Source organism: Chlamydotis macqueenii, chromosome 19 (genome assembly GCF_036417535.1).
Source record: "Chlamydotis macqueenii isolate bChlMac1 chromosome 19, bChlMac1.mat, whole genome shotgun sequence".
Lineage (NCBI taxonomy): Eukaryota > Metazoa > Chordata > Aves > Otidiformes > Otididae > Chlamydotis > Chlamydotis macqueenii.
The window spans coordinates 10,497,627-10,511,141 of record NC_141574.1 but is presented as its reverse complement, the minus strand read 5'-3'; the positions used below and the strand labels follow the sequence as shown (position 1 = coordinate 10,511,141).

The 13,515-nt window shown below is 52.2% G+C and overlaps 2 protein-coding genes and 1 long non-coding RNA gene across 5 annotated transcripts in view; 2 read left to right on the top strand and 1 right to left on the bottom strand.

Moving 5' to 3' along the window:
• Positions 1 to 3,052, bottom strand: part of LOC104477575 (S-adenosyl-L-methionine-dependent tRNA 4-demethylwyosine synthase TYW1) — a 98,126-nt gene extending 95,074 nt beyond the window's left edge. For 2 of the 3 annotated variants that reach the window (XM_086763273.1, XM_086763275.1), the window contains exons 1-4: positions 1,593 to 1,703; positions 1,336 to 1,487; positions 801 to 941; positions 318 to 419 (exon numbers count right to left, since the gene is read on the bottom strand). In XM_086763273.1, coding sequence (XP_086619399.1) covers positions 318 to 419; positions 801 to 941; positions 1,336 to 1,487; positions 1,593 to 1,596 — 399 coding nt within the window. In that variant the 5' untranslated portion in view covers positions 1,597 to 1,703. Of the gene's footprint in view, positions 1 to 317; positions 420 to 800; positions 942 to 1,335; positions 1,488 to 1,592; positions 1,704 to 3,024 lie in introns of those variants that run through there. The other variant, XM_086763274.1, reaches the window with a different exon arrangement.
• Positions 3,053 to 3,189: 137 nt separating this feature from the next.
• Positions 3,190 to 8,680, top strand: SBDS (SBDS ribosome maturation factor). The gene is made up of 5 exons (XM_086762945.1): positions 3,190 to 3,377; positions 3,902 to 4,031; positions 4,720 to 4,920; positions 5,474 to 5,638; positions 6,267 to 8,680. Exons 1-5 carry the CDS (start codon positions 3,250 to 3,252, stop codon positions 6,393 to 6,395), a joined length of 753 nt encoding a protein of 250 aa, XP_086619071.1. The 5' UTR covers positions 3,190 to 3,249; the 3' UTR covers positions 6,396 to 8,680.
• Positions 8,681 to 11,112: 2,432 nt separating this feature from the next.
• On the top strand, positions 11,113 to 13,248 carry LOC147598393 (uncharacterized). The gene is made up of 2 exons (XR_015260614.1): positions 11,113 to 11,958; positions 12,089 to 13,248. It is a non-coding gene; the product is annotated as an uncharacterized LOC147598393 (long non-coding RNA).
• Positions 13,249 to 13,515: the final 267 nt, after the last annotated feature.

Genomic DNA, 13,515 nt, shown 5'->3' with positions numbered 1-13,515 from the left:
CCAGGTGTACACTGCCAGAGACAGAACAGGGGGGCCTGGTGCAGCCACTCGTGCGTTAACTCCTACCAGTTACACAGCTGGCTCACACAAAGCCACTGTCAGCATCAGCATGTTCTACCTGATCCTCTCCTAGGAATTCCCACAATTCAGGTATTTTCTGCTGAGAGTCGACAGGCTATACTTGCTCACACAGAAGTGAAGCAGTTTCCAACACACAGCTTTGGGGATTTCCAGGATTTTTTCAGAAATACAAGAGGAAAACAGCTTTCACAATCCTGGGAAAAACACATACTTATTCATATTTATGACAAACCTACCTCCTCTGCTAAACAATCATCTGGATCATAGTCTCCCATGTTAATGACTTCCACAGGCAAATTAAGGGAAATAACTGCTTCAGCCAAACCTTTGGCAAATCTCTAAAAAAAAAGTGTAGGAAATTGTTAACCACTTCAATCCAACTATCATAAAGGTTAAAAAAGCCCTGCTATGCCCAGTCACAAAGCTTTCTCTCTAAGGCCGGCTAGCAGATTAAGAGTATACTGTAAGAGTAAATTTTAACCTTCATAATCAATGTCCCTACTGCATGCCCCACTTAAAGGGAGTAGAAAAAAAAAGTTCTTTTTATATAATTTTCACTTATTTTTCACATTGAGCAATGACTTCTAATAAGCTAATGAACTCCCCACTGAACTTTCAGATTTTTTACACAGGGCAGTGTTTCTAAGGCAAGCAACATACTTGAACCTCAACAATATTTCAAATAAACCTCATGCATGTGAAAAAAAAATAATTCCTACCTTTGCTGTGCCAGTCTGAGACCCATAGAAAATCTTCACCCCAGCAACGCAGACCTCCTTTGCCTGCAGGGTGGCATATCCATTTATGAGTTTGTCTCCTGTTCCTTCTGAAGAAGCAGGATTCCCATGGGATTTTTCACCCTATGAAACAAGCTCTGGGTCACACTCCATCCCTTTTTTCAAAGTTATCTTAACCTCACCTTCCCCAAAAGCATTAAAATTCAAATCCTGGGACTACACAAATACAACAGTCCAAGCATTTTAGTTTCTCTCACACCTTGAGAAACACACAAGGAACTACTTCTCTGACCTAGGCCATGCTACAACACACTCATCTCACACTCTGGGGAGATGATGGGATCCAGCTGAACCCAAAAACCTCTCAACTCCTCACCTGCACGAGGAGCTTTTCAATTCCTGAATGGCCTCATCCCACTCCCATCCTAAAACCAGCCCAACTCACCCAGCAGCTACTCACTTCCACACCCAGGTTTTTGGGGTCTCCCCAGACAGAAGCGCTTACACATTCAGTTACCTTCTTTTTGGTTTTGGCGGTGGAGAACTGAACGATGATCCAAAGGCTGATCCCAAAAGCAACAGCAGAATAGACGTAAAATCTGTGCAGCCACAAGGACACCAGGCACGTATGGAAGAAGTTCCACGTATCCATTGAGGAGACATCTAAATCTAGGAAAAAAACCCGACAGATTTAGCAAGAGCAGATTCCTACAGCACGAATTTAGAATGAGCACACCAAAAATAATCCTACAGTACCCACAGTCTCATGCTTACTCATGCCATTACTCCTCAGGCTCTGCAGAAAACAGCCTTTAGCCAAAGACAAGACACTGCAACTGAATCAAGGAGCCTTCCCTTCCTCAGAGGTGTGTCAGGCGAGTTTCACCTGGGGATCCAAGCTAACATTTCAGACTGTCACACGGAAACTCTGGGTTTTTCTTAGATAGGGCAGGTTCCATTATAGGGAAAGGCAGAAAATACTCCTGCTGTGCAAGCGTCTGAAAGAAAAAAGTCCTTGGGAAACAGCCACTGTATCGTGCTGGCCTTTGTTTTGCACAGACTCCAAACACATGCAGATCTCTGGAGGAAAGAAAAAAAAAAATCTCTCTATTTCAAGGGGGAAATCAACTCCACAGAGCTTGCTACTGAGCACAGCCCTTGCTTGTATGCATTAGGCACTACACTGATTACAACAGCTTTGACCCAGAGTTTCAAGGTCAAACTGAAACCTGGATTAAGTTGAAAGTATTTTTTCAGAACGGTACCATGTGGGTGAGGTTTGATTCCAAACAACTGAGATATTTCACGCTGGTTCCCAACATTCAGCAGACATCATGCTGTAGCCAGGAGCAGGCTTGTGCAGTGCCTGTGATTCCCTGTCACATATGAAACATTCAGGAGCTCAAACAATGCTCATTTGGGACAAATATGGACTGAGAAACGCAGATGACACCCTCCTGCTCTCATCTGCAGTCCTCTTTGATCTTGGCTACGCAGCCATCAGACACGAGCACTGAAACCGTGTATTTCCAAGAGGCCGTAAACTTTGTTCTTTTACTTTCCGCTGGGCTGTTACTGACAGTACCAGACCAAAAGCTTGAGGGGATCCCCCTCACCCCTCCACCAGCAACACTACATCCCCCAAAAGACAAGAGCCAAGAGTGCTCGCCCTCACACCCACCTGAGCAGCAAAGCCCTCGTTGGGGGAGCTCCCGAAACCTGCAGCAGCCCGGGTACCCCGCTCCCTCTCACCCCCTGCAATTTCCCCACGGCACCCACCCCCGTGCCTGACCCCTCGCCCCCCACACACCCCGCTGGAGCTGCCCCCATCCCTCACCCCCTGCCCACCCCAGCACCTGCCCCTCCGCACCCCCAAGCCCACCCCATTTAACCCCTCCTCTGGGCTCGCCCCCAGCCCTGCAACGGCCCCTCTGTACAAGCCCCCACACGGACCCCCCACCAGCAACCAGCTCAGTTAATAACCCCCCGTTATTACCCCCCAAACAGCTACTGCCCCCCCAGACTCTGTTATTGCCCCCTCTCCTCCACACACCCCCCCCCGCCCCAATCTCTCACGGTTATTACCCCCACATGCACTCCCCTCACGGTCATTACGCTCCCCGCACACACAAACCACTCCCCTCCTTCACGATCCTCGCCCCGACCCGCGCACCCCCCGCCCCAGGCGCCCGGGCCCGGCCCTCACCGCCGCAGCCCCCTCGCCTCGGGCCATGTGCCACGACCACAGCCGCCTCCCACCCCTTCCGGCCGCGCCTCCCGCTGTTTCCCCCCGGACGGCTTTTGTGGAGGCGCACGGGGGCGGGGAAAGCGTAGCGGCGGCCAATGGGGAGGCAGGGCGTGGCGGCCCTGCCCTTCGGCCCCGCGCGGGGCCCGGGGTGGCGCAGCAGCAGGAGGAGCCGCCGCCGCCATCATGTCCATCTTCACCCCCACCAACCAGATCCGCCTCACCAACGTGGCCGTGGTGCGGGCGCGGCGCGGCGGGAAGCGCTTCGAGATCGCCTGCTACCGCAACAAGGTCATGGGATGGCGCAGCGGAGCGTGAGTGCCCGGCCGCCCCCGCCGCGGCCTGCCCCGGGCGGCCGGCTGTGGCGGGAGGGAGGCCTGCCGGGGGGAGCTGGTGGCGTGGGGGGAGACTCGCGTGGGGACTCGGCTGTGGCGGGAGGGGGGCCCTGCGTTGGGCCCAGCTGTGGAGCCGCGAAGGAGCCCCGCGTGGGGCCCAGCTGCGTGGGGGAGGCCCAGCTGCGTGGGGCAGCCGCACATGGGGACCTGGCTGTGGCGGGGGGTGGGTAGAGCCGCCTGGGGCCCTGCTGTGGAGCCGGGGCCGTTGCACGGTGCCCGGCTGTGAAGCCCAGGGGGACAGTGGGGCCCGTGGGGGGCGCCCCGGGGCGCTGTGCCGTGCCCCTGCCCTCCCCTGAGCAGTGACACTTCACGGGTAAAACTTCCCAGGCTTCACTGATTCAGCCCTTGGCAGCAGGACTCGTTCCTCCCCCGCCACTAAAAACTCCTGTGCTCGCTCTTACATTGCTGATTTCGCAAGTTTCTAACCCGGCCCTAATCTCTAGGGAGAAAGATCTCGAGGAGGTCCTGCAGACGCACACGGTGTTTGTCAACGTTTCCAAAGGCCAGGTGGCAAAGAAGGAGGATCTCGTTCAAGCATTTGGGACGGATGACCAAACTGAAATCTGTAAGATGGTACGTTGGCACCGCTTTGCAGTTGTGCACTTTGTAAAAGCTTGGAAAAGACGTTCCCAGTATTTTACGTAAGGGTCTTGCGGATGAGGTAGGTCGCTTTGGTACTGGCAGGGTTTCGTAGAATGCACTGCTGCCGTAGGCCAAAAAGTTGTTAATTTCTGCAGAAATGGGGAGAAAGGAGTGGTAACTCTGCGGTGTAGTTTTACATTTTACGTATGCATGTGGCTGAAGAGAGTTCTGAGGGTTCTGTATCACATACAGCTTTTGTGCGCTGGTAGCTACAGACACAGGAAAAGGTTACGCAGCCCTGGAGAGTTTCTCCTCTAATTCGTGTTATTAACGATACTGAGAAAGGAGGGGGACGGTTGCTTACTTTGGACAATGCAATTAAATATTGAGAACAGATCTCATTTCTTAGTCCTTCCTGCTAGGGCAGAAATGGTGGGCACAAGCCCACCGTTGGGTGGTGAGAGTACTCGCAGAGCTGTGCTTCCCTTTCTGCAGTTTACTGTTTCTGTGGTGAAAATCGTTCCGGTGTTTGTCGCAATGATTTACATGACGAATGTGGTTGTTCTTTTACCCTAACCATTCAAGCAACTGTTAAATTTAACAAAGTCGCTAGGGCTTTCTCTCTTTAGTCAAATCTATGACGTTTATTAAGTGGTTTCTGTCTTTTTTTACTGGCCAGATTTTATCCAAAGGGGAGCTGCAGGTATCGGACAAAGAACGCCACACGCAGCTGGAGCAGATGTTTAGAGACATTGCAACTATTGTGGCTGACAAATGCGTGAACCCTGAAACAAAGAGGCCGTACACCGTCATCCTTATCGAGAGAGCCATGAAGGATATCCACTACTCCGTCAAACCACACAAGAGCACGAAGCAGCAGGTTCGTTTTCTTGCAAAATCAGCTTCCGCTCAGGGGTGTTGTCTTCCAGCGGGATTTCTGTGTTTGCAGTCACGGGGGAATCGACAGAGCCTCGCAGTCTAAAGCCCGCAGAGCGACTCCTGAGCCAGCTGGCAGTTGGGTGCTGGATACGAGCAGCTTCTGAAACTCATGCAGTTTGGTTTCTAACAATTCGGGGAAGGGGAAATAAATAAACTAATGAAAGCAGCGACAGTGACGTGCCTGGAACAGAAATAAAAGTTTTATCATTTGTTTAAATTGAGGTGGTAAATCAGGCTTTGCACGTGAGCCGCGTGGGTTTCTGTTGTTCTGCAGTGTAAGCGCTATTTAACGTGGTTTCAGAGGTTTTGTAAGGATGTGAAGTGATCACAACGGCAAGAACTCTGCCTTTTCTTGCTGATCTATCAAAATAGCAAACTCCCTGCAGCGGCGTGGCAGTGGTGTGTCTGAAGCTAAGGCAAAGGGTTTGACATTTTGATCTGTGTGGTGTTTTTTAAGCAGGTGTTAAATGCCTTTTCTTCTTCATGTCCTGTAGGCACTGGAAGTGATCAGACAGCTAAAGGAGACCATGCAAATTGAACGTGCTCACATGAGGCTGCGGTTTCTCCTTCCAGCAAAGGAGGGGAAGAAACTGAAAGAGAAGCTCAAGCCACTGATTAAAGTTATTGAGAGCGAAGACTTCCATGAACAGTTAGAAATTGTAAGCGATAATGCAATCCTTGCGTATCATAATTCATTTAACTACGCTTGTACTGTTTACTAGAAGATTAATTAAGCTGTTTAGATAAGCTGCAAGTTTAACAGAGATTCTAAATTAGAGGTGTAATTTGTGGGTTTCCGTTTCACACCCAGTCCTAGTGATGTCAGCTTGGAAGTACCATTTTTGATGCAGAGATTGCTGCTTAGGCTGAGGAGAAGCCCGGTGTAATTTCTCTTAGCAGTGATTATCCCACACCGATAAGTTTCTCTGCATATGTGCAATGTTACTGTTACTTGTTTGGCAGGTCAGGCCTGTATTTTGACAGTGGTTAATGAGGGGTTTTTTTAAAAAGTCTGTGGTAAGGCAAACTTTGGTATTGGTAAAAATCTTTCTGAGAACAGATTAGAATCTAGCAATCCAGCTGTCAAAAGCCATGTCCAGCATGGGTAAATGGAACTGCAGAACTTATTTGGAAAGATTCCGTGATAGAAATTGCTTATCAGCCCTGCAAAGTCCTTCTTAGTAACTAAACAATAGTATTTTTTGATGAAAATTAATGTGGGCCTTGAAAGGGGGCTGATGAAGATCAAGTATTACTGTCTGACCAATGAAATGTGCAATATTTCAGGTGTGCCTTATTGACCCAGGCTGCTTCAGGGAGATTGACGAGCTGATCCGGAGTGAGACAAAAGGGAAAGGAACACTGGAAGTGCTCAGTCTGAAGGACGTGGAGGAAGGAGATGAAAAGCTTGAATAACGAAAACCCTCCTGCAGCAGTTCGACTCTAACAACATCCCAGAAAATGGCTGGCGTTAACCACCCTCTTCTGTTAGGCCTTCATGTTTTTTCCAATCTCTTGCTGCCAAATATTTTCTGACACTAATCGTTTGGAATTTTTCCATGCAGTGTGGGGTTTTTACGATTTTACACTTGCGTGGTTTACAAATGGGTTTGCCTGTAGGAACACTTTGTGTCAGCGTTGCACTAATGAGGATTGAGTTGAGGCTTGATACGGAAGTTCCGCTGGCTCTGGTTTATTTTAGGGGTGGCTGCTGAAGAGCGTTTGACTGACGCGGTGCCAATCGTTTTTACTTTAAGCTGTCAGTGTTGAGTGGAAGTTTGCGTGCGTTGCTGAGGGGTGGCATTTGTATGTGAGGAGAGGAACCTTAAGAAAAGGGAGCTGCAGTTTCACTTCCAAACAGGCACGAAGTGTGGATCATGTCTAAACCGATCTCTTGGCAGCAGGAAAACTGACTTAGGCTTCCATAATCGGCTGCTTGATAATTAGAGTGCTTTAAAGGACCATTCTGAAAAGATTTTCTTCACTGGATATAACAGTACTTGCTGACTTAGAAAAAATGTTCACCAAATAACTTATTCATAAAATATATTTAGCTACATTAATAAAAGTGAGTTATCATCTATTTATATATTATAGATACAGAAAGAAATGAAATCATTATTTTTGTTAACAGTGTAGGAGGTAGCTCTGGACCTGGCGATATTTTTGCATGCTGAAGGAGTAGCCCGTGCTGGTGAGCTGTTCTCGTGCACGTGATGAGGTGAATCCCGAGCAGGCAGCGGTGGCCTCTGGCTGTTGAGCTGGGCAGGCTTTTGTTGGGCCCTAATTCCCTAGCAGCGACTTTGTTTGTGCCCCTTTTCTTTTTGTGCAATAGAGGACAATTCTGGCAGCTGGCCTTTATCCTCTGTCTCTTTATGCTGCTTTCTGCGTGCACGGAATTGCCAGCCAGCTCCTGAGGCACGGCATATCGTTTTTGATTGTTCTGTTCGGTCTTTTTCAGCTGGGTTAAACAAATGCTTTTCAAAGAAGAGGGGAAGAGAGGACAGCAACTGGAGAAGGAGATACTAAAAATACATACCACCCGGCAAAGTATGGATCCGTGAGTGGCTAACGGCTAAACCAGCGGGAGTTTGAGGAGCTTTTAGTGTTTTGTACCTGTTTCCGTGCTGATGGTGCGCGGTGTTCGGGAGCTGCAGGCTGGCCAACGACCGGATGTCTCTGCCAGACGAGCTAGTGGTGTGTCCGTTGTTTGCTGTGTACTTCTAGAGCGCCTGGTGCTGCCTGTTATATGACAGTTAAACAGAGCTCTGGTTTGTACCTTTGCCTTTGTACCGTTAACTCGTTGTGGATTTTCTAGAATTTAAGCAGGGAGAGGTGAAGTCAGCTGGAGGAGGAGAGGTTTGAGGTGTTGGGTGCAGAGGGCCTGCGGGGCTAGATCCTTAGTCAGAGGCTCGTTCTTTGAGGCTGATTTCTGCAGCGGTCTATTGACATCAGCTTGTGTGAGGTTGGATTAAACTTCTTTAGCAGTGTTTTGGAAGGACTTGCCACTATAGCGTCTGAGTTTTGCTGAGGGCCAGTGAAATGGAGATTCCTGAACCATTTTACCCGTTTTAAAATGCTTTCTGTTGCCCCCGAGGTAATCTTCCCTGGGGTTTAAATGCTGCCTAGGAGAATCCAGTGGCATAATTCTATTTGCCATGTGGACGCAGCCTCAGAGTGGAGATCTGTACCCACATGGGCAGATTGGAAGAGTCCTCATATGTACAAGCCTGTACTGCTTGTCTTTCAAGTGGCCAGCTCTTCATGCGTGCTTTACGGAGCGGTGAGGATGATAATGTTGGTATTTAGCTTGTCACAGGCAATTAGTGCTAACATGCAGCTCATAAATCTGCAGATGAGACGCTGAGCAAGAGCCTCAGATGACATTGTGTTGACAATACTTGATTTCACAGACCTGTAATTTCTTTGGTTTCTGTGTTCAAGACCTAGAGCACAGCAGGATGACTGCAGGTTAAAGATCCCGAATTACAGGAGCAATCTAAGCTGATTTACGAGCTTGGTGCTAGGAAGGCGATTTCCTTATAAAGCCTTTTTCTGCAAATCAAACGTTAAGGATTTTCTCTGGTAGAGGGAGCTTGGTTTTCTTTATCAACAAAGACATGCACATGCTTGCTTTCTTGTCATACTTATAGTTCAGCAGGAATGTACGGTAAGCATCAAAATAAATATCAGTATTGGTAGCTGGTTTGTTCTTGCCCATTTCAACAGGAGCGTAACTCCCTGCCACAACCGTTTCCTGACCAGTTTGCTCCGGTTTCTGAAGGCACATAGCGAGGTAGCAATGGACTCCTCTTGGTGTTTGAAATAAGCTGGCAGGTTGGAGGCAAGCGCTGGCGGTGTGTTTGGGTGTCCGTGTACACATATTTTCCCTGAAATTGCCCTCACCCTGTTTCTGGTGGGACTTGGAGGGCTCCCCGAGCTGGGTGAGATGGGATGGGAAACAGAGCTGGGATCCATGCTGCCCACCCTGCCTTGGCTGCCTCAGAGAGCTCAGTAGTTGCTGCTTAATCTCTTTCCTGCAGAAGCAGAGAGGAAGGGCTGTGGGCATCGATGGCCAAGCGGGAGGCGACGGCTGAGCAGAAGGTGTGCAGCAGCTGGAGGTGCCACAGCAACGGTTTGTTGGCCACCGGGAGCTCAGCTCCGTGCCCACGTACCCAAGAGTCGAGCCACAGAAGATCATCCAAACAAGCAGCGGGTGGGTCAGGCTGCTAAGGCTAAAGTTTCCCAAGTGGACCTAGACTGGCAACACAGGGCTGGACTATTTTTAGCTCGGTGGGCCCATGACACCTCAGGCCATCACAGAAGAGACGCAACAGACAAATGGGCTTGTGATCGAGAGGTGGATTTGACCATGGACACTATCGCACAGGTTATCCACGACTGTGAATCATGCTGTAATTAAGCAAGCCGAGCGGCTAAAGCCTCTGTGGTGTTGGGGACAGTGGCTGAAATATAAACATGGAGAGGCCTGGTGTATTTCTATCACACGCCCACAAACCCGCCAAGGCAAGTGTGTGCTTAAACAGTGGTGGAAGCAGCCACTGGGTGACTAGAGACATCCCATATCTCATGCCACCGCTCAAAACACCATCCTGGGCCTCGAGAAGCAAGTTCCCTGGCGACATGGCACTCCAGAAAGAACTGAGTCGGATAACGAGGCTCATTTCCGACACAACCTCGTAGACACCTGGGCCAAAGAGCCCGGCATCGAGTGGGTGTATCACGTCCCCTATCATGCACCAGCCTCTGGGAAAAATGAGCGCTGCAATGGGCTGCTGAAAACGACACTGAGAGCAATGGGTGACCTCCAAAAACTGGGATATGCATTTAGCAAAAGCCACCTGGTTAGTCAACACTCAGGGATCCATCAGTCGAGCTGGCCCTGCCCAGTCAGAACCCTTACATGCTGCAGAAGGGGGTGAAGTCCCTGTGACGCGTGTAAGGAATATGTTGGGGATGACAGTCTGCGTTATTCCTCCCTGGGAAAAGGCACACCCACCCGTGGGGTTAGTTTTGCTCAAGGACCTGGGTGTACTTGGTGGGTGATGCGGGAAGTCCAACGTGCACCTCAAGGAGATTGGATTTGAGGTGAAAATGGCCAATCATTTGAACTGTATGTCATCATTTCTGTAGTTTTTGTATGTCATATCAAAGGTACTGCAGCAAGAATCACCCTGATCAGTGGCAAAAGAATTTTGATGAAACCAACTGAGGTGCAGCAGTGATGGAACCAGAACTGGTACCCAGCAGCTCCCTCGAGATCAACATCTTCAACTGGCAGAGCATGGAGATGATACACCAGCCGCACCAGAGGTGCCAGCTACGAGTTCCAGATGCACCAGCCCCACACTACAGAGCAGCTCTCCTGCCCTGAAAGACTGCTGGGACAGACGGAGCCCAAAGTTGTGCACTAAATGGACTCAACAGACTATGGAGGGGTAGCCCGTAGATCGAGGGGATGCTGTCTGTGTGTATCTGTAAGCATGACGTAGGTGGTGTGGAATAAGGGGTGGATACCAACCCGCTGCTACCGTCAGCAGGTGCCCACCTGTGCCTTACCCTGACCAGCCCCGCAGAGCAAAGCTCTCCCAGATCCCGTCCTGCCACCGGGAGCTCAGCTCCATCCGTGGTCACAGCCCGATGGCGACGTCTCCACGGGGCAGCGGGGCCGCGACAGCTGCCGCGCAGGTAGCCAGGTTGGAGGGCGAAGGCAGGAGTGCCGGTGCTGGGCAGGGCCGGAAAGCAAAGCCCAGCCAGCGTGTCCAGGAGCTGCGCGCCATCTTGGCCTTGCAAGGTGCTGCCCCTTCGGTTTGGCGGGCGTAGCCCGGGGCGAGTGGGGGCTCTTGGTGCGCCCATCGTCCTGCATGGTACCAACACCACCTTAACGTCCTGCAGAGCAAGGGAGGAAGTTTCTCACGCAGTCACGTGAGGAAAAGCTCAGTCAGAACAGAGAGCTGCTCCCCGGCCTGCGTGAGGTTTTGGAGGAGGACGCCCATGCCCTGGGCATTGCCCAGAAGGTACCAACAGGTCCCGTGTGCTGTGCCCCTGCCTGGTGCTGGTCCTGCAGAGCCAGCTCCTGCGCCGGTCCTCTCCGGGAGCAGACTTTGCAGGGCAGCAAGAGGATGTGACCATCCCCAGGCTGGCGGTGATGTTCTCTGCCCCTCTCCTGCCCACAGCGCAACAAGCTCACCATCTCCGAGGCTTGCGGAGCGCAGAAGCACTTGGACGTTGCTTTGGCCAGGAAGACAGTGGAGGTAACAGCAGGGTCCGGTGGGCGTGGGCTGCTCGCAGAGGGTCGGGGCTCCGGGAGCACTGGGAAGAACAGGGTGCACAGCGGGGGGATGTGGTCCTGGCACAAGGACAGCCCCACAGGGCTAGTGTGGTGCGACACAGGGTGTTCACGTCTGTTCCGCTGGCCCCGCGGAGCTGCCTTTGCCCAGGGGCCTCTTGCAGGGACAGAGCGGTGCTGCAGCCCTCCGCCAGCTTCTGCATCTAGGGCACTGGTTGATTTTCTTGACGCCCAGCCCCCGGTCTGCGTTACACGGAGTCCCTAAGCCCGACCTGCCGCTGCCGTCAGCAGATGCCCACCTCTCCCTTATCCCAGTCAGCCCCCCAGAGCAAACCGCTCCCAGATCCCGTCCTGCCAAGGGAGTGACAATGTCCCGGACCAACATCCCAGTGTCCCCGGCTCTACCTTGGGAGGAGTTTTCCAGGCAGGACCCTCTTCTCCCTCGGGTGTCCAGCGAGCCCTGCCTCCAGCCTGGCGGACTCTCGTGCGCCCATCCAGGTGGGCCAGGAGAAGGTCCGGGCCGAAATCTATGACCGAGCGAACGTGTGCAACATGCTGCTGTACCAGATGAGGCAGCGCAGCCAAGTGCTGGACGAGCTGCAGCAGAGGTGGCAGCGGCAGCTGCAGGCCGCCGCCAAGGATGAGAAGCGGCACCAGGCGCAGGTGCAGGTAGCCAGGACCCCTTCCCAGGGTGGCAGCACCCGGCGGGGGGCTCGAACCCAACCCCTCCGTTCCCCGGGTGGGCGCTGGGCTCAGCACATGGAGTCATCCCATGTCCCCCCACCCGTCTCTGCCCCAGGCAATTTGCCAACTGGAGAACAACATTGAGAAAATGTTCACCGCAGTTCACACAGGACAGAGGGTGACCGCCCTGTACTTGGCAGGAGCCTCCTGCACCCCTCCATCCCCTGTCACAGCACCAGGGACCCCCAGGGCTCCGTGAGGTGACATGCTGTGGCTCCCTGTGTCCCCTGTCCCAGGAGCTGGCCCACCTGCCTCCGCAGCTGGACCTCCTGTGCGGGATGGCCAAGCTGTGCCACGGGGAGCTGGAAGACATGGAGCTCATAGCCTTGGATGCTCTCAAAGCTGCTGATGTAACCAAGGTGAGACGGGGCAGGGCATCTTGGGGCCCTCTCCCACCCTCCAGAACCCACAGACAGCAGCACGCGCCCGGGCTGGTGAGTCTTCCTGCAATAAAGAGCAAAAGAGACTGAGCTGGGCGTGCCCGCAGCAGCCAGGTGCCTCCATAGCTCCTCCCGTGTCTTGCTCTTGGGCCGGGCCGCCCTGGGGTCAGCCAGCCTGAAGCACCAGCCGTGGTGAAGGCAGCATTCTCCATCCTTCAGCCCTCCCCGCCCTCCTTCCACCCCGGTTTCCTACCCAGCCCGGATACACGGGGGCTTGTTTTGGATGCTGGCCAGCCCAGGAGCTCAGCAGGCTCACAAATGTCCACGCCAGCTTTGGCAGCTACTCCCTCTCCCGGTTTTGGCAGGGATGGAGTTAATTTTCCTCTCAGTAGCCGGTGTGTTTTGGATTTCAAATGTGCAGAATGTTGATAAACGCCCTGATGATAGGAGTTGTTGTGAATGAGACCAAGGACACTGTCCGGCTTCCCAGGTTTCACTGATGTGCAGGCACGGGAGGCTGGGAGAGAGACAGAATAACTGACCCAAACTGGCCGGAGAGTGTTCCATGCCATGAACGTCACGCTCAGTATATAAGCGGGGGTTGGCCAGTGGGAGCATCTTGCTCGCTGACATCGTTCCCTCTCCCTTGCTGGCTCCCTCTCACTCCTTTGCTTGCTGCTTTGTTACATTTCTGCGATCGCCGGTCAGGACGGGCTGTATTCGTCGCTGGGTGGTGAGAAATCGTGCATTGTTCATTGTGTGTATTTTAGTATCTTTATATTCTGTTACTACTGTAGTTTTCCTTTGCTGTTCTAGTAAACTATCTTCATCTCAACCCACGAGTTTTTTCCTTTCTTCCCAACTCTCCCACATCCCACTGGGGAGGGGGAGGGTGAGCGAGCAACTGTGTAGTGATGAGGGCTGAACCACAACACAGAGACATTGCCAAATCCAAGAGACAATGTCTGTTCCTCCGCAACCGAGAATGCCCTAGGTGCTCCGATAGCCTGAAGGCCGAGGAGAAGAGAAGGAGCGAGTAAGAAGCGGTTTGTGGCTGCTAGAAATAAAGAGTGACTTTGTTAGGGCACACGGCGGGGTGTCC